We start from the raw sequence: 19,547 nt of genomic DNA, 5'->3' as shown, positions 1-19,547 counted from the left end.
TATAGCTGCTGGCGAGGGTGTGGAGAAACGGGAACCCTCTTGCACTGCTGGTGGGACTGCACACTGGTGCAGCCGCTCTGGGAAACAGTGTGGAGGTTTCTCAAAAATTAAAAATAGATCTACCCTACGACCCAGCAACAGTGCTACTAGGAATTCACCCAAGCGATACAGGTGTGCTGTCTCAAAGGGGCACATGCACCCCAATGTTTATAGCAGCACTTTCAACAATAGCCTAAGTATGGAAAGAGCCCAAATGTCCATCGATGGATGAATGGATAAAGAAGATGTGGTTTATATATACAATGGAATACTACTTGGCAATGAGAAAGAATGCAATCTGGCCATTTGCAGCAGCGTGGATGGAACTGGAGGGTATTAGGCTGAGTGAAATCAGTCAGTCAGAGAAAGACAGATATCATATGTTTTCACTCATACGTGGAATTTGAGAAACTTAACAGAAGACCATGGGGGATGGGAAGGGGACAAAATAGTTAGAAACAAAGAAGGAGGCAAACCATAAGAGACTCTTAAATAAAGGGAACAATCTGAGGGTCGATAAGGGAGCAGGGGTTGGGTGGCACGGAAATGGGTGATGGACATTGAGGAAGGCACTTGTTAGGATGAGCACTGGGTGTTGTATGTAAGTGATGAATCACGGGAATCTACTCCCGAAACCAAGACTACACTGTATACACCGTATGTTAGCTAACTTGAGAATAAATTATATTTTTAATTTTTTTAAATACTTATTTATTTTTGAGAGAGACAGAATGCAAGCGGGGGAGGGGCAGAGAGAGGGAGACACAGAATCCGAAGCGGGCTCCAGGCTCCGAGCTGTCAGCACAGAGCCCGACGCGGGGCTCGAACCCACGAACCTGAGACCATGACCTGAGCGGAAGCCGGATGCTCAACTGACTGAGCCCCCCAGGCACCCAACAAAAAATTATGTATAAAAAAATACCAAAGTATAGAAAATTGCTTTCTCTATCTTGCCTTCCCCTTCACATACTTGAAAAAAAATGGTCAGGATGAGGGTTAGTAATAAAACGGAGACTGTTTTCATTGCCGTTTTCTACACTGCACGACATTTTAGACTTGAATGTGCACTGACCGTGTAAAATCTGACAGATGCCTCTTGCACTGTTCCCAGGAGCCCTGATGTCTGTAAGACCCTGTTCACTTCAAGACATTCTTACAATCTGTAAAAAGTAAGAGGGTGTTGTGTAAATCACGTCATCATATTCCCCACATAATCGGAGACATTCTGGGTTCAAGCAAGTGTGACCTTCATTTCATTAGAAAGTGCTCTAAATTCAATTTTCCTCTTGACTTTACCATCTCCTATAAATGAGTAGGACTCACTGAAGAGTCCCGTGTTTAAGGCAGGGTAACTAGCGATTTTTGAGCACATCTGAATTTGGAATTTTCTCACTGCTGTTCACCCTGGGACGCGGGTGCTGTCTGTCGCTGGCTGGGCAGGAGGCAGGCAGGTGCACCACTGTACTCAGAAATACGCCTTGGGTCCCAGCCGAATCCTTGCTACTGAATGACACACGTGGGTCTTCTGGGGAAAATGGGTGGAAGCCACAGGTTACAACCCAGGAGACGAATGTCTGCAGGCTGAGCGGTCTCAGAAGGGTGGCCAGGACACCAGCTCCCAGTAACTTAATGCAGAATCTCTCCCGGGTGACCTGAGGCCCGCCTGTCCCAAAACTCCAAACCTCAGATGATCTTGTGGAAGTTCACACTTCTAGCATCTTCCACGCATCTGCGGAAACAGAAGGTCTAGGACAGGGGCCAAAACATCATGATTTCAAGAAACACTTACTAGACCTTTAGGTAAACTCATTTTGCTTACCACAATTTCCCAGCACAAGTGGAAATAGATGCGGTATTCGTCCAGAGCATGTGAGCCATAAATCCACAGCCGCGCAGGCTGTTCCTCCGGACCACTGCTGGCGAGAGGGAAGTCGCCCTCCCTCGACTCGAGTCCTGGAGTCAATGCTGCCACAGATGGCGCGCGCTGCCCATCATCTGTGTTGCACGCGGACTCCAAGGCGCCCTCCCTGTGCCAGGGGAGCCCTGACAGGCCGACCATCTCGTGGCTCCGCCTCCTTCCCTTCCCCCCAACAACTCCGGGGAGCCTCCAGAACTTGAAACCAACGCCTTATATACATTTGTGCTTCCTCTTCTTGATTTATTCCTCCCATAGGTTAAGCCTGCATTGCCGCGAAGGATCGGTTTCTGGTACAATATTTTGGCTTTTCTAGAAAATTACTTGAATATGAAAATAAGCTATGTGACAAAAGCAGGCTTCCTATTCCTCTAGGCTGTGTTACATTTAAATTTATGGCTTGGCTGTTGACTTTGCTAGAATCTGCAGAACGTTTTCCGAAAGGAAGGTAATTGGACTGTTAGGTTCTTCAGGATGAAATTAGCTTTCAGGATGTGGGCTTGATGAGATGGTCAGGAAACATCTGAGAACGATATATGTTTCAGAACTAGAATGTTGTATATGAAAACAAATTTGAAAGCACTCAATGGCTAAAAAAAAAAAGTGTTATTCCCACATTAATAAAAATAGAATATATATTGCCTTCCATAGAATAAAAATAAGCAACTGTTTTGAAATCTTGATTTAGAAGTCACTTCTGGTGCACAAATCCAGAGTGAAAAACATTCCTCGTGCCCGGGGCCTCCCTGCAGAGGAGGACATAGGCTCCGCTCTCACTTCTGCCCACGAAGGTCCCACGCACTCTGGTCCCGCCTCCCTCCAGGGCCCCTTCCCGGCCCTCCCTTGGTGGCACCGTGGCTCCCGTGCCTGTGCTCACACAGTGCCGTGGGGGCGCCGTGCCGGGTGCACCGAGGAGCTAAAGTCCGTTTGTTGGAGCCCAAATCCTACCGCTCACCACTGAGCTCACACAGGCCAGCTTCTCTGTGCTGCAGTTTCCTTACCCGCCTGCTCCATGAATGATTAAGTGTCCGCTTCCTAAGAATGTGATTAAATAAAGCACGTGGAATGCTGACTGTCACAGAGTAAATACCTGTCAAGTACAAGTAAATGCTTACACTGAACTCAAACCTTTTTTTTTTTTTTTGGCTCCTGGTAGAAATTAGACTTGGGTGCGTGGCCAAGAAAGAAAATTCTAAGCAAAATCCACTCCAGCCATCTGCACGGAGGCTGGCGCGCAACCTGGCGGCAAAGCGCGCTGGCTTCAGAGACAAAAGGAAAACTGGACTTGACACCCGGTCTGAATCCAGAAAAAGGAGGGCTGGACCCTGGCTGCGCACACGGCCTTGGCCAGCGCACCCTGGGCCCTCCGGCACCCGTCCGGTGCACACAGGGTCACAAAGCCTGCTTCACGCTGTACTGTGTCACATCTGTGCGCATGTTCCACAAACGCACGCTTTATACAACACAAAATAAAGACCATGTCTACCAAGATCCAAAAACTACCACACGCGCACACAGATCCCACATCGTCCCAATCCTCTCAGTGGAGAAGACAGCGATTTGACAATCACAGAGATCGTAAAATTCAACCACCTAATTTTACAGATAAAATCAAGGCTCAAAACGTTTCCTGTGGAATCACGTGTCAAATATACAGGATTCATCGTTATCACTTAAATCTCTTCAGGAGATAACTAACTGCGGAAACAAAATTAATAGTAACACGTGGAGTCTATGATGTTGGAAAGTAAAATGTGCCACACAGATAGCATGAAGACCTAGACAGGAGAAACAGATGCTTACTATCTGTCATAAGGTTCCCACACTGCGGTGGCAGCAGGTGACAGTGGAGGCCCACAGTCCCAATGAAAGATACGTGCTAAAGCCTCAGCTTGCGAGTGACACTTCTGCGAGCGTTCCACAAGAGAAGCAAACATTCCTGATAAATCTAACCTGATAAACGAGCGATGTCTTGCAATATGAGTCGTACCTGACGCCAAACATCACATGATCACAGCTGAGCCGATGGTGCTTCTGTCTCTTCTCTCGCTGCGGGACGGTGGGTGATCGTCCCCCACACTCGGATGCTCGGTCTCAGGCCACCGGGTCTGGCAGAAATCGGTGATTTTTCGGAACGTGGGAAGGCGCCCGCAACTGAGACTAGTGTGTTTTTTGTCACTTCGAGGCACCTGTGAAGAGTCCTTTGCTTTTCCGGACAAGAGTGAGCTTAGGAGCACTTTGCCTCATTCTGCATCAGGCTTCCCGCAGACACAGACCCTTTCCTCTGCTGCCTTATTGCCGCTTACGTTAAATACCGTAGATGACAAGAGTTTATTCATACTGTACTGAGTCAATATCCGTGTAGGTGTATACAGCGGCCCCCGTGCAGAAAAACGTGGAAAAGAAAGGCGGTAGGAAGGAGATGCTTACTGTGGAAGTTGAGACGGAAATCATCGAGAAGTACGAACGAGGTATGCGAGCGGCCGAAATTGCAAGAGTTTACAAGACGTCTACGTCTGCGTCTCGTCTGCAGAGGAGGAGGAGAAAAGGGCGGGGGAATCCCTCACTTCAAATGAGGTTAGGGAGATGTGTAAAACGTGGGAAATGGTGCAAAATATTGTAGAAAAGCACCAGACGAATACGGCTGTAGCAGTGAGAGTGATGGATCTGTTTAACGACGATGCAATGTCACATTTCTGTGAAATCCTCAAAAGGAGGCAAAAGCAAACGTCACCCGATAGGTTCCTTGTTAAAGTTGTGGGAAAAGAAAAAGATTCCGTTGAGCCAACAGACGGCAGTGATTCCGTGAGTGATAGTGAGAGTCGTCCTACACAGTAACCCTCCTCTCTCTTGTCTTCCTCGCGCCAGCCACAAAGGTTTTCAAAGGGAAGTGCAGGTTAATTCGTTTTTCTTTATATTTTGTATTTTCTTATTCTTTTGTATTATATTACAGTATAATCATTTTTATCCAAATATTTTTGGGTTGTGGAACAAATCATCTGAGTTTCCATCATTTCTTATGGGGAAATTCGCTTTGATATGCAATTGCTTTGCATCACAAGCATGTTTCTGGAACGAATTAAGCTCGCAAACCACAGTTTTACTGTATATAAGTGGCACAGCAATCTCAAATGAACAAAACAAGGAGTTACAAAAGCCAGAAAAAGTGAAGAAGTAGCTGTACAAAAGTATCTAACTGAACCAAAAGGAGGCAGGGAAAAGGAACTGAGTATCAAATGGGCAAATATAAAAAAGGTAAAGCAAGAGTAGAGGCTTAAACATGATCTTATCAATAATCTTATCAAATGGACCAGTCTAAACACTGATTAAAAGGCAGAGAGAGTCAAATTGGTTAAGAGAGTAAAACAATCTAAATACCACCTATAAGAAATGCACCTCAGCAATCCTTATCAAAATAACACCAGCATTCTTTGCAGAGCTAGAACAAGCAATCCTAAAATGTCTATGGAACCAGAAAAGACCCCAAATAGCCAAAGAAATCTTGAAAAAGAAAACCAAAGCTGGAGGCATCACAATCCCAGACCTCAAGCTATACTACAAAGCTGTAATCATCAAGACAGTATGGTACTGGCCCAAGAACAGACACTCAGATCAATGGAATAGAATAGAGAACCCAGAAATGGACCCACAAACGTATGGGCAACTAATCTTTGACAAAGCAGGAAAGAGTATCCAATGGAATAAAGACAGTCTCTTCAGCAAGTGGTGCTGGGAAAACTGGACAGCGACATGCAGAAGAATGAACCTGACCATCTTCTTACACCAGACACAAAAATAAACTCAACATGGATGAAAGACGTAAATGTAAGACAGGAAGCCATCAAAATCCTCAAGGAGAAAGCAGGCAAAAACCTCTTTCACCTCGGCCATAGCAACTTCTTACTCAACACATGTCTGGAGGCAAGGGAAACAAAAGCAAACATGAACTATTGGGACCTCATCAAGATAAAAAGCTTCTGCACGCTGAAGGGAACAATCAACAAAACTAAAAGGCAACCGATGGAATGGGAGAAGATATTTGCAAACAACATATCAGATAAAGGGTTAGTACCCAAAATCTATAGAGAACTTAACCAAACTCAAAGCCCAAAAAACAAATAATCCAGTGAAGAAATGGGCAACAGACATGAATAGACACTTCTCCAAAGAAGACATCTAGATGGCCAAACAACACATGAAAAAACACTTAACATCACTCATCATCAGGAAAATACAAATCAAACCCACAATGAGATATCACCTCACACCTGTCAGAATGGCTAACAACAATTCAGGCAACAACAGATGTTGGCGAGGACGCGGAGAAAGAGGTTCTCTTTTGTATTGTTGGTGGCAATGCAAGTTGGTACAGCCACTCTGGAAAACAGTGTGGAGGGTCCTCAAAAAATTAAAAATAGAACTATGCTATGGCCAAGCAACTGCACTACTAGGTATTTATCCAAAAGATACAGGAGTGCTGACTCGAAGGGACACATGCGCCCCAATGTTTATAGCAGCACTATCGACAACACCCAAAGTATGAAAGAACCCAAATGTCCATTGGCTGATGAATGGATAAAGAAGATGTGGTATCTGTATACAGTGGAGTATTACTCGGCAATCAAAAAGAATGAAATGTTGCCATTTGCAGCTACATGGATGGAATTGGAGGGTATTGTGCTAAGTGAAATTAGTAAGAGAGAGACAAATATCATATGACTTCACTCATATGAGGACTTTAAGATACAAAATAGATGAATATAAGGGAAGGGAAGCAAAAATAATATAAAAACAGGGAGGGGGACAAAACAGAACAGAGTTCTTAAATATAGAGAACAGAGGGTGCCAGAGGGATTGTGGGAGGGGGGATGGGCTAAATGGGTAAAGGGCATTAAGGAATCTACTCCTGAAATCATTGTTGCTAACTAACAACTAACTAACTAATGTGGATGTAAACTAAAAAATAAATTATAAAAAAAAAAAAAAGAAAAAATTGCACTTCAAATAAGAGACCCACACAGGTTAGAAAAAAAGAATAGAGAAAATACTATCCTAACACTAATCAAAAGAGAGCTGGAGTGGCTATCTTCACCCCAAAGTGTATTTCAAAGCAAGTAAAGAAAGAGACCATTTCCTGAGAGTGAAGGGGTCCGTTCACCAAGAGAACATAATCCTAACCTAACAAAGGAGCTTCAAAACACCCTAAACAACATCTGTGGGCTTCAGAGGGAGTAAGAAGTTCTAGACAGAGGCATGCACACCAGTCTTACCAGCTGATGAAGACACAGTCGGCAAGGACACAGGACGTGAGACACACATGGCAGTCCCCTGGCCAGGCGGATGTCCGCAGCACAATCTTCCCCCAACAGCAGACACAGACCGTGAAAGCAAGTTCGGTGGCTTCAGGCCACACCATGTATGTTCTCTGACCACATGCTGTTAAAGTGGAAACCAATAAAGAAAGATGGGGGGCAAGTCCCCACATACCTGGAAACAGAGAACCCGCAGACCAGCAAGGAAGTCAAAGGAGAAGCTGCAAAATGTCCTGAGCTAAATGGGGGTGTGGGGGTGCGCCCAGAGTGGGGCTGGAGGGGAGCACATGGCACCCCACCCTCCACTGTCACCTGTAAGGTACAGGCAGGCCTAGGACACGTCCTGTGGGAAAGATTAAGTTAAACTTGTCACTTCCGTTAGTCACAGCAAACCTCCTACCAATGCAGACTTTCCTTAAAGGCCACGGGAAGGAATAACTCGGCACCCAGGTTCTCATTCTTCTCTACATCAGAACCAACGGGAAAAATGAGCATTTCTAACCTGCACAAAAAAACCAGGCTTTCTGATTATTGAACTCACCTGAAATTCAATATTCTCTCAAGTTAAATCGAAATTAGACCTCTTTGTGTCAATCTGCAAAAGCATCTTGAAAGCAAAATGGAAGAGACCGTCCCTCCCACGGCTGAGTGCTGGTAACGGGTCAGGTCTGCGGGGAAAAGGGAGGTACCTGAGCATCCGGCGGCGAGCGGACGGCAGGCGGCGGTAGCACTCCTCCGTCAGCCACCGCACCGACCGCGAGGCCGAGAGGAACCTGTGCGTCTCAGCCTCGAGCCTCTGCTCAGATAAACGTGAGTCAAGGAAACAGCATGATCCCTGGAGTCCAGCGCCCGGCCCCGACTTTTACTAGACGCGGCACGTAACTTAGCACAAGGTGTTGCAGTGCACATCCCGGGCAATGTCTCCGAGCGGACTTTCCCCCATGGGAAGCAGAGACAATAATAACCAACCACTCACTTTCACTGTGACTATCACATCAACCTAATAAGCAGGTTCCTCCCACATAAGCAAGTTGGTGAACATCACTATTTTAGGTGTACCATCTGGTCCTGACCCTAAAACATTCTTCACCTATCTTTCCTCTCTATAAAGTCCTATCTAAGAAGCCAAATTGGAGAAACGGTTTCTAAAAAGGACAGTTGCGTTTCCGTTTGGAGAATTCAGAACGTACGGGAGCTGAATTTGGTAACACCACCACCCATGTCTGTGCCTGCAGGAACAGCTGCACAAGTGTGTGCCATTCAATTAACCATCACCGGAGATGTCCTCGGGTTCTCTCTAAATGTGTCTCTCTAAATGGAGTTTTCCGGGTTGAACCAGAACCGTGGGAGGAGCCCTGAGTGGGGCTGAGACCCATTTCCCAATAACCACCGACTAAAGCAGTCAGATTGAGAAGCGAGTCTGGGTCCTCACGAGCTCCCCGTGGAGCCGGGCCACACGCAGGGGCGGAGCAGTGGGAGGAGACCCCCCCCCCCACCCCTGCTCAGCCTCATGGTTTAGAATCATCAGGACACCGGGCTGGGTGGCTGTCAGTTAAGCATCCAACTCTTGATTTCAGCTCAGATCATGATCTCATGGTTCACGAGATCAAGCCCCACATCAAGCTCTGTGCTGACCACACGGAGCCCTCTTGGGATTCCATCTCCCTCCTTCTCTGCCCCTCCCCCTCTTGTGCTCTTTCTCTCTCTCTCTCTCAAAATAAAATAAATGAACTTTAAAAAACGAAGTAATAAATAAAAAGTTCAAATGCTGCTGACAAAGAGAAAAATTTTCTCATTTTTCTTCACTAAAAAGTTACAAATCTAAATCGATTCATATTTCAAATTGGAATCAGATATTTTAATATATCAAAATCCTTAAAACACTACAAACACCTAAAATATTAATTATTCTCAGATATATTCCTAAGTTCATGGAAAACTATTAACGCCATGAGCTTGAAACACCTCATCTCCATACGAATTCCAACCACTGGAGACACCAGTGGGGTTACCGTTCCAGGGGAGCCGGGAGTCCCTTTGACAGGGGTTTGTGACTCTGAGGTCCAGGTAATAATATCTTTTCCTACTTCTTCTGCCTCGTTTGCCAGCAGCTCATTTCTTCCTCATCTTGGTTGGATTTTGCTTGCACTCAGCCCTCCGCAGACAGGTCACCGTCTTCCCAGGTCTCTGAGAAAACGTGTGACGTCATTCCGTTGGGTATCTTTCGCTCACACCTGACTGCTTGTGGTCTCCTTCAGCTCCACCACCTGATTAAGTGCTATTTCCTTCGCATCCACTTTTCCAGTCTGTTGGGGCCATGATGCACCCGCATGGATCCAGTGTATCTCTTGAGGTTCCTTCTGGCTTCGTGATCAAAGTCAAGACCACAAAGAAGCCATAGGCACCATTCATAGAGAATCTGGGGAGGAGCAAAGCCTTCGCCAGGAGTCTGACCGGATAGTCGAAAACTGAACAAGGGCAAACACAGGAACTAAAACGGAAGAGGAGAGCAGAGATTTCACCCCAGATGAGGGCTCTAGACCACCGAACATGCAGAGAGAAAGCATAGGTCAGAGACAGTGCGACCTCTCAACCACTTTGTGGTGTCTTGAGTGAGGATACAAGAAGGCCCATGGTGCATATTTGATACTTCCTTGTCCAGAAATACGTTTAGTAAATCTTAAAATTGTCCTTATGGAACGTATTTTGACTCACTCTCAACTAATCCCTTTTGTTCATTTTAAAGTTATGAAATCAACAAAAAAGACACAAGTGTTAAAGTTATGTGCAGACACATACGGGATTAGCCAATGCTTAACTCACTGAAACGACGCCACGTATAAAAAGTAACATCTTCCAAGTAACGTCTCCCTTCTTTTAGATGGAAGTGACCGTAAACATCACTGTGGCAGCATACGTGAGCAGCTGTGCTCAAGGCCCTGAAATGACACTGTATCCGATGTGTCTTTCCAGTAACATCTTTGTCCACCGAGATACAGGTATTGTAAATTTATGTGCAGAGGCCAGTAGAAATAGATTTACATTAAAGTCATTAAAACTATGCTGTTCACACAAAAAAAGTTGGGAAACCGCTCTTCATGAGATAGAATACTTTCGCCAGGAGCAGGGTCCCCACGGCTCGCCCCTCACCTCCCTCAGCAAAGGTCACTTCACGCCAGCCGCAGGGGCAGGTTATTCGCAGATGGGGATTTACAGGGATGTAGCGTAATCTTACTTCTGAACTTACGAATCCAAACTGCTAAAACAATCGCAAACTTTTAGTCAATTTAAAAACCAAGGAAAATAACCCCTTCCCAGATACACTTAGGTTATTTTTCCTCAGCAGAACTTAAAGTTAGGTGACCTATTTGAAACATGCAGATTTAAATTTCTTCCTCATATGCTTAGGAAATAAAATTTTCTGAAAGGTTTGACAAAAGGTGACTTGGGAAGAATACCAGGTATTTTAAAGTTCCTAAAAGTAACAGTATTTTCTGTGTACTTTTATTTGTGTAATGATCCACACTGATTAATTCTACTGACCTCACTATAATCGTAGTTTTAATAATTAAAGCGAATGGCACTTGCTCAGCTCCTAACGCTACCAAACTAACAGCCTGGCAGAAAAAGAGACCTGTTCATCCAGGCGTCCTTCCACAGTCAACAGTCAGAATTCCTTAAAAAATGACAACACATCAGAAAGAAAGGTAAGCAAACCAACTGTCAGGAGACACAGCGACCAACAGAGCTAGACTCAGAAATGACCCAGATATTGGCACAGTCAGGCAGGAACTTAAATCTTACAATAATAAGTTAAAGATCCTACTGTAATTCCATCAGAAAAATAAATCTTTGATGAGAAAAAATTTTCTGGCCTAGAATAATTAGAACAAATCCAGGTTCCGTACCTGAAAGAGAAAACAACAAAGTAAAAAGCAAAACCGAATCTACAAAACACACTGTAAATACAGAGGGCAATATGGCAATTTTAAATTAAAAGCTGGATCAGTCAGGAAGCAAAACGTTGGGCCCACAGATCAAGACATGAAGGATATAAACAAGCCATTTAGAAATGAAAGAAAACCCTCAACTCATTAACAGCATATGGAACGACGCACAACCGTCACAGTGTCCAAAGGAAGGCGAGTTAAAATGATGAGCTACTGTGTCTTCGTAACGAACTTAACAAAGGTAATGAAAGCGCTCGTATTCGGACCGGTAAGGACGCGAACAGCGGGGAGCATTTTGAAATCCCGTTCTCCTAGGTCACATCTGCCGCTTCTGCGCACCGGAACCATCCCCGCGACGATACAGCCCCACGCAACGTCGTCCAACTGAAACTCTGCAGGTACTCGGAGCAGCTCCTCACTCAGTTATGCCAAAAGGCATTTCCAGGCCAATACCAAATTCTCAAAGCAGCCGGCATCCCCCCGTGGACAGGTGCCGACGCCAGCCCGCCCCGCCCCGCGCGCCTCTAACCTGCTTCTATCTTCTGCTCTCTTCCCTCCCGGCCGCCCGGCCATCTCACCAGCGCAACGTCAAAGGATTCAGAAAGGAATCCAACGACTTCGAAAAACACGCCGGAGAGATTCAGAATGGGCAATGACAGCACGGATTACCCACCAGAAAGGCCAGGACCGACGGTATCTGCAGCGTGGCCTGATTACGTAGGGGGTGAGCGAATCGTGACCACACGAGCAGAAAACGTTCCAACCAGAGCGCCTGCAGCAGGGGGCCGCCGGCCGCATCAGGGTTACTGCTGGGACGAGGCGCGCGAGGACCTCAGCGGCACGGGGTGGGGGCTCTGTGGTCAGTGACGTGACCGGCCTCGCGCATCCGGTCCTCGACATTCAGTGTCACCAGGAGCCAGACGTGCCCGAGAGTCTAGGGTGCCCCTGACGGCAGCAGTGTGCCGCGGGGGGGCGGGGGCGGTCCACCTTTGTTCACACACACACACACACACACACACACACACGCACACACCAGCCGGACCCACGAAATCGCACGCCGATGTGATTCTCTGAATCCACATCCCCGTACGCTCACGTTACCAAGCATTACCAGTCTTCACATACAAACCCCTCCACAATTTAATACGGGACCACACACTCTTTCCGTGTGATTGACGTGAAGCTGATGTAATTTTGTTTTCATGTCTCCTCCTAGTTAGGCCGATCTCTTTAAATGCTGTGGTCCTCCTCCTGCTCCCAATTCTTTTTATGAGAAATTCCAAAACCGTTTTCTCACCTGCCCTGGGACTCGGCCCGCCCGCGTTACCCGCAGCTCGGCTCCCAGCAAGCGAACGGGATGACACAGGCCGCCACGCGGAAGAACACGCCCCGCGCTTCCCTTTCTCCCCCAGCAAAGGTCTGGTTCCCACGTCTGTCTCCCTGCACGTGACGAACACTGCCGTGTCACCTTCAGCGTTCCAGGGTTTCACCAAACACAGGCCAACACAGGAAACACGCCGGAAGCCACGTCAGGAGTAGACGCGCCCCGCCCACACGAGCAGGCCGTACCTGGGGGGCTGACGGGCTGAAGGCCACGCCAGCGACGGTGTCCGTGTGTCCGGCCAGTCTGTGAGAAAACGTGCTCGAGCGCATTTCATACACGTACGCCTGCAAGACAGACAGACGGGGCTCCATGACGAAAGGGCCAACGGTCCACGTGAGTCGCCCACAGCAGAAGCGCACCCCACAGCCTGGTGACTCCGCAGCAGCCGGTCACCTGACAGGCCAGCGCCGCCTGAGCCGGAGACCCGACTCGGTGACTCAGCCTCTCTCCTCCTTGCCTCTCGGACCTTTATTGTCTCAGTGGACCCACAGCCCCTGATGCCTCCACAGTTCAGCCCTGCCTGCAAGTCCCAAGCGGAGTGAAAAAGTGATGTTTATGTCCTTTTCCATAAATTTGAAACAAAATCATGTACACACCTTGCTTCCTACTAAATTAGCTTGGAATCGAGCAATTCAAATACTTGGAATTTTTTCTATAGTACAGCTGTTCTTAAAATTTTAAATAAAAACATACAATACTGTCTGATGGTATTACCATATGCATATAAAAGATATGTATAGAGAGAGCTGGACAGATGCATGCATATTTACAGAGAGAGAGAGAGAGAGGCGCCATCAAATACTTCAGTTTAGGGACACAAATCTGGTATCGGGACCCCATCCCGATGTGATATAAGAGAGGAGAGACCCATTCTAATTTTTAGGTAACAAAATGTGCAAACAAGTGGTTTGTGGACTCTACTGGTAATAAAAAAGAAATGCCACGTCACAGAAAAAGCAAGACATCTACGTGATTCCTTCTTCCACAAAAAGTCTATTTCAATGGACAGACAAGCCCTTCAAATTTACAACTTCCAAATGATTCTGTCATGGGCTGGACAGCAACTCCTGAAATAAAGTCTACAAACAGATATTGTATACATCTTGAAGCGGAAATATTTAAAGCATGTTTTTGTTGGTTTTTTTTCTGCTGTTCTCATTGGAAACGTGCTTATTTGAAAAGCAGCCACTGACGTGTGTGCTCCCAACACTTCCCAAAGGAGGCTGCTGCTGCGGGCCCAGGGACCCCACTCTGGGGACCGTAACACTGAGGTTTGTGGCCACATACGGGACACCGCCTTGCATGCCGCCTGGCATTTGCGTGACATCTCACAACACCCATAAATGACGCCGTGAGGCTGCGAGAGAAGAATCAGTAATGGTTATTTAAGAAACTGACTCTCCTTTCCTGTATGCAAATGCTTTTAAATGAAACCTACCTTTTCTCCCAGAAGAACCAGAAGGTTCTTGAATGAAATGAATCTTTCTGGCCATGGCAAACCGGAACCATGAGAACGACAGTCTGCAGCCACAAATATCAGACATACTTTATTAGGTTCACATTCGTCACAACCTGCCCTTTCAAACAGCAGCAACAATCGGCCCAAACGGACAAGATGCACCTTGTCTGATGCTGAAAACACAGGAATGGGCTGCAACCCGTGTGCGGAACACAGTGTTTTGATTAGATGTAATACTAGTTACTCGATTCATGAAGCCACCTGTCCCCATCAAAGGGAAATAAGCCGTGACTAAAACGTACTCAGAAAGACGAAACGTAAAATAAAACCCTACAAAGTCAGTCTTACTCTGAAACTAATGAGCCCTGAGAACAGGCAGCGTCTTCTCACAAAGGATGAGGGTGTGGCCCAGCCCACCCGGGAGCAGGGAAGACGCTTCGCTGTTCAAGATGTTTCACAAAAACCGTCCGGGACTGAACGTACCAGTGAAAAAGATGACGTTTTGCAAACACAACTAGACCAGTTCATTATGAATGTTTTGTAATTCTGCTGAACCGCATCCTTGAAGGTGAAGCTGCTTTCGTTTTTCTGTCTCACGCTATTCCTACCACGTGTCCTTCACTTCCCTTTGCCTGGATTTTCTCCACAGAAGAAACGGACAAAAGGATCGCACACAGAAGTTCACTCTGTGTCTGAAGCTTAATGGTGTTGATATCGTCCCCGGGGGAACCAACGATCACATCACAGACATTCACTTTGTTTTTTAAAGTATTTCCAGAAAGGATGTTTCTCAGGACTGTGCATATTGTCTTAGATCACTGAATTTTTAGTTCACAAAAAACTTGTGAAGTTTTCTAAGAAGGCCAAAGTGTTCAAGATTTAATATAGAGCCCTACTTAAAATCCCATCAAGACAGAAACATCGCCCACCTCCTGCAGAAACCAAGACTCTGTCCGAAAGCCCCTGATTCGGGCACGTGGAGCTCTGCGGCCACCACCAGGTGAACACTGGACGTTGATGGCGGGGCTGTCCCTCAGGTTTGGAGGTAGAATCACGACCCCCTTCTCTCGGCAACCTCCATCAAGATCCGGCAGACGCCGTGATGAGCTCCGCCCTGGCCCTGCCCCTTCCCCTCGAGGAGCCCCGCGAGGGGTCCCTGGCCGCCACGGATGGACCGCTGGTCACCTGACAGACTCATACACTTTGGCTGGCGGCCGCAGCCGCTTCAACAATCCTGAGCAAACCTTCATCGACTTCGTCTCTAATAACAAGCCGGTCTCTCTCAGCGTCCTTGGCCCTATGACCAATTACATGGCCAGTCATCTTAGTATCTGGTAGTTCATTCTTTGAAAATGTGATCTTATAGTGAAACATCGGGGCGGGGGGATCTGGCAAAAGAGCTGCTTACGTCAACCCTCAGCGTTGGCAGCATGTGAAGGGAGCCGTCGCAGTCCAGCCACAGCTGTCCACGTCGTAAGATTCAAGCAGGTGTCCAGGAGTGCAGCCAGGAGGCTCGTCTGTTTACCCGCACGGCGGACACCACGGTGCACTGCTACAGGGGAGACTCCGAGGGTCAGAGACGGGGCCTCAGAGTCCACCTCTCTAGAACCTGACAGCCTCCTTCCAGCAGGGGGGCTCGCACAATGGAAAACCCCGGTCCTCTGTGTCTAGTTCTATCTCCAAAGTCCGTGCTTGGCTTTTTATTACGAAAAGTTTCAAATATATACCAAAGTACGGTGGATTGCACAACCAGCCCATTCGTACAGAACCAAACACAACATCGTTAAGACTTTGCTCTACTTGCTTCAACTGCCATACCTTTGTTCTTTGCTTTTTCCCTTTCAGTTTTTGTGGCTGGATAAGTAGGAAGTATTTTTAGCCAACTGCTAACATAACGTCCCACATACTTTATAAGTATCTCTAAAAATACGGACATTGCACACACACCTACACTGCCACTTTACGCTGACCTAAAATAAAGGAAGTCCTGGCCGGTCACACTGGTCACAGTTGTTTTGGGTAAGCAGGACCCAGAGCAGATCTGTGCGTTGCTGTCACGTCTTTCCAGCACCGCTGTTTGGAGCAACGCTTTCTCTCCCTGGCTGTCTTCCATGCCATAGACTTGTTGACGAAATGGGGTCCGAGTCCAGAAGAACATTCCAGCCAGACCTCGTCGGCCTGCCTGTGTGTGACATCTTTCGACTTGCTCCAGCATCCTGTGGATGGGCCCTGAGCCAGAAATTATGCATACTCAATTCGGTTCAGGCTCTACCTTTTTTCCACAAGAATACTTTATGGTGGATATTAATGGGTGTGCACTTCAAAATGGCAGGAGGAATGTACAGTATCTAAACTGTTGCACAGTGAGTGACGCTAATGTTGGTCAGGAGGTTTGGCTTGTGACATGACGTCCCTCGGAGACTGTAACGAGGTCCACCTAACACATGTGTAAGCGCACAATACGGCACACTTACACAAGCACAATGTTCTCCAGCAGGGCTCTAGACCACTTCGTCCTGCACAACTGAAATTCTGTGCCCTCTGGCCAACGTGTCCCAGCTGCCCTCCCTGCTGGCAGCCGCCACCCTACCCGCTGCTTCCATGAGTGTGACTGTTTCAGATTCTTCATCTAAGTGCAGTTAGGCAGTATTTGTCCTTCTTTCTGTGATCGGCTTATCTCACCTACTATAACGTCCTCTGGCTCATCTATGTCATTGCAAATGACAGGACTTCCTCCTTTTTTTAAGGCTGAATGACATCCCATCATGTAGATTTACTCATCCATCCATAAACATTTAGGTGGCTTGAACCATCGTAGCTACAGTGACTAATGTTGCAGTGACGTGGGAGAGCAAATCTTTGAGGTCATGATTTCAATTCTGTTGGACAAATTCCCAGGAGTGGAATTACCTTATCCTATGGAAATTCTATTTTTAATTTTCCAAAGAACCTCCACACTGTTCTCATGGCGGCTGCACTGGCTGATACTCCACCACCAGTGCACGAGGGTTCCAATTTCTCCACACGCTTGCTGGTCCTTCCCTCCTGGTCTTTTGACGACGGCCATCCTGACAGGTGTGAGATGGTATCTCACTGGTTTTGATCTGCATTTTCCCGGCGATGAGTGATACTGAGAACCACTTCCTGTACCTGCCGGCCACCAGTGTGTCTTCTTTGGAGAAATGTCTAGTCAGGCTGCCTGGGGACCACCAATCTTTACGTGATAGTTTCACTAATGATGACATTCGCCAAAATCAATTGTTTGAGACCACAAGAGGGTGATTTTCTAATTCTACCATTCATCCCACTTGTCTGGAATTCTTCTCTCAAAAATAACTTTTCTTCTTCAAATAGGGTATCGGGTTAACTTGAAATATAGTCCAAACAGGAAAGGCAAGACAAAAGCTGAATTATTTCCCTTAAAAAGACATGATTCTGTAAGGTACCCTAGGTACCTCCAAATGGGAAAAATAAGGCTTTGTTTATGTTTGTTTTTGTCTTGCTTTTAGTTATCTAATTTTTGGATTGTTATTTAAAACTCGTGAGATTTTTAGATATATAATGTTTTCAAGCCAATTACAGTCATTATTCTTTCGATGCTCCATTACGCCTTCTTTGGTCAATAGCTTTTAATGTTGCTTCCTGCAGCCACATTATATGACCCCACAGCTCCTCAATTCCTTCCTTCATTTTCAGCACAAGGTGTCCCTGGCTCATCTGTGAACTTTTTGCCACAGACCTGAAAGGAGCTATTCATCAGAGAACTCTGGTTCCCATCAGTGGGGACAGCAGGTAGAGGGGGCCACAGGTCATGAAGGGCAATGCTGGAATGTCAGTGCTTCTGAACATTTTCAGTGGCTGATGCTAGTTAACATGTGCCTGTTTTCACATTTGTGCACCAATCCCACACTGCTTTAATTAGAGACTTTCTAACATGTTTGAATAACTGCTAAAGCAAGGTTTCCCCCCGCCCCATTATAATGCTCTTTTTTTTTCCAGGGTGTCTTCACCATTGTTACTTGTTTATTCTTTGAAATAATTTTACAATGTGATTGTCTACCTACAGAAACACCTGTTGAATTTTTTAAAATTTTTTAATGTTTTTATTTATTTTTGAGAGAGAGAGAGGCAGACTGAGCGAGGGAGAGGCAGGGAAATAGAGGGAGACACAGAATCAGCAGCAGGCTCCAGGCTCCGAGCTGTCAGCACAGAGCCCGATGCGGGGCTCAAACTCACAGACTGTGAGATCATGACCTGAGCTGAAGTCAGACGCTCAACTGACTGAGCCACCCAGGTGCCCCTAAAACCTATTGAAATTTTTGTTGCGGAAGTGTTAAGCTTGCAAATTACCTACAAAGAACTGACTTCTTTATGAGACAGAATCTTCCCATTCAAGAAAAGTTAAGACATTGCATTTTTCAAGATTACATTTCTGGAAAAAAATAAAGTTTTCTTCATAGAGGTTTTACGGGGTTCTTGTTAAGTTTATGCCTGAACATTTTATCCTTCTTAAGGCTCTTCTAAATGCATTCTCTTTCTTATATATCATCTCACAGGTTTTTGTTTTTATATGTAAAAAACATTAAATTCCATATATTAAGTCCCACTATTTCTTGAATTATTTTATTGTTTATAACGACCATTAATTCTCTTGGGTTTTCCAGGGGCACCTGGATGCCTCAGTCGGTTAAGTATCCAACTTCAGCTCAGGTCATGATCTTGTGGTTTGTGAGTTCGAGCCCCATGTTGGGCTCTGTGCTGTCAGCTCAGAGCCTAGAGCCTACTTTGGATTCTGTGTCTCCCTCTCTCTCTGCCCCTCCCCTCTCTCTGTCTCTGTCTCTCTGTCTCTCTCTTTCAAAAATGAAAAACCTCTCTGACCTCAGCCACAGCAATTTCTTACTTGACACATCCCCAAAGGTAAGGGAATTAAAAGCAAAAATGAACTTCTGGGACCTCATAAAAGTAAAAAGCTTCTGCACTGCAAAGGAAACAATCAACAAAACTAACTAAAAGGCAACCAACGGAATGGGAAAAGATATTTGCAAATGACATATAGGACAAAGGACTAGTATCCAATATCTATAAAGAGCTCACCAAACTCCACACCCGAAAAACAAATAATCCAGTGAAGAAATGGGCAGAAAACATGAATAGACACTTCTCTAAAGAAGACATCCAGATGGCCAACAGGCACGTGAAAAGATGCTCAACGTCACTCCTCATCAGGGAAATACAAATCAAAACCACACTCAGATATCACCTCACACCAGTCAGAGTGGCCAAAATGAACAAATCAAAAGACTATAGATGCTGGAGAGGATGTGGAGAAACAGAACCCTCTTGCACTATTGGTGGGAATGTAAACTGGTACAGCCGCTCTGCAGAAGAGTGTGGAGGTTCCTCAAAAAATTAAAAATGGACCTACCCTATGACCCAGAAAGAGCACTGCTAGGAATTCACCCAAGGGATACAGGAGTGCTGATGTATA

At 46.1% G+C, this 19,547-nt stretch overlaps 1 protein-coding gene across 1 annotated transcript in view; it reads right to left on the bottom strand.

The window, feature by feature from the left end:
* Positions 1-19,547, bottom strand: part of WDR27 (WD repeat domain 27) — a 150,689-nt gene that overhangs the window by 63,610 nt on the left and 67,532 nt on the right. Inside the window, 2 exon segments of the mRNA XM_053223181.1 lie at positions 12,514-12,656; positions 12,786-12,884. Coding sequence (XP_053079156.1) covers positions 12,514-12,656; positions 12,786-12,884 — 242 coding nt within the window.

The sequence above is a fragment of the Acinonyx jubatus genome, chromosome B2 (assembly GCF_027475565.1).
Source record: "Acinonyx jubatus isolate Ajub_Pintada_27869175 chromosome B2, VMU_Ajub_asm_v1.0, whole genome shotgun sequence".
Taxonomy (NCBI): Eukaryota; Metazoa; Chordata; class Mammalia; order Carnivora; family Felidae; genus Acinonyx; species Acinonyx jubatus.
The sequence above is the reverse complement of the archived record's forward strand: the minus strand, read 5'-3'. Positions and strand labels throughout refer to the sequence as shown.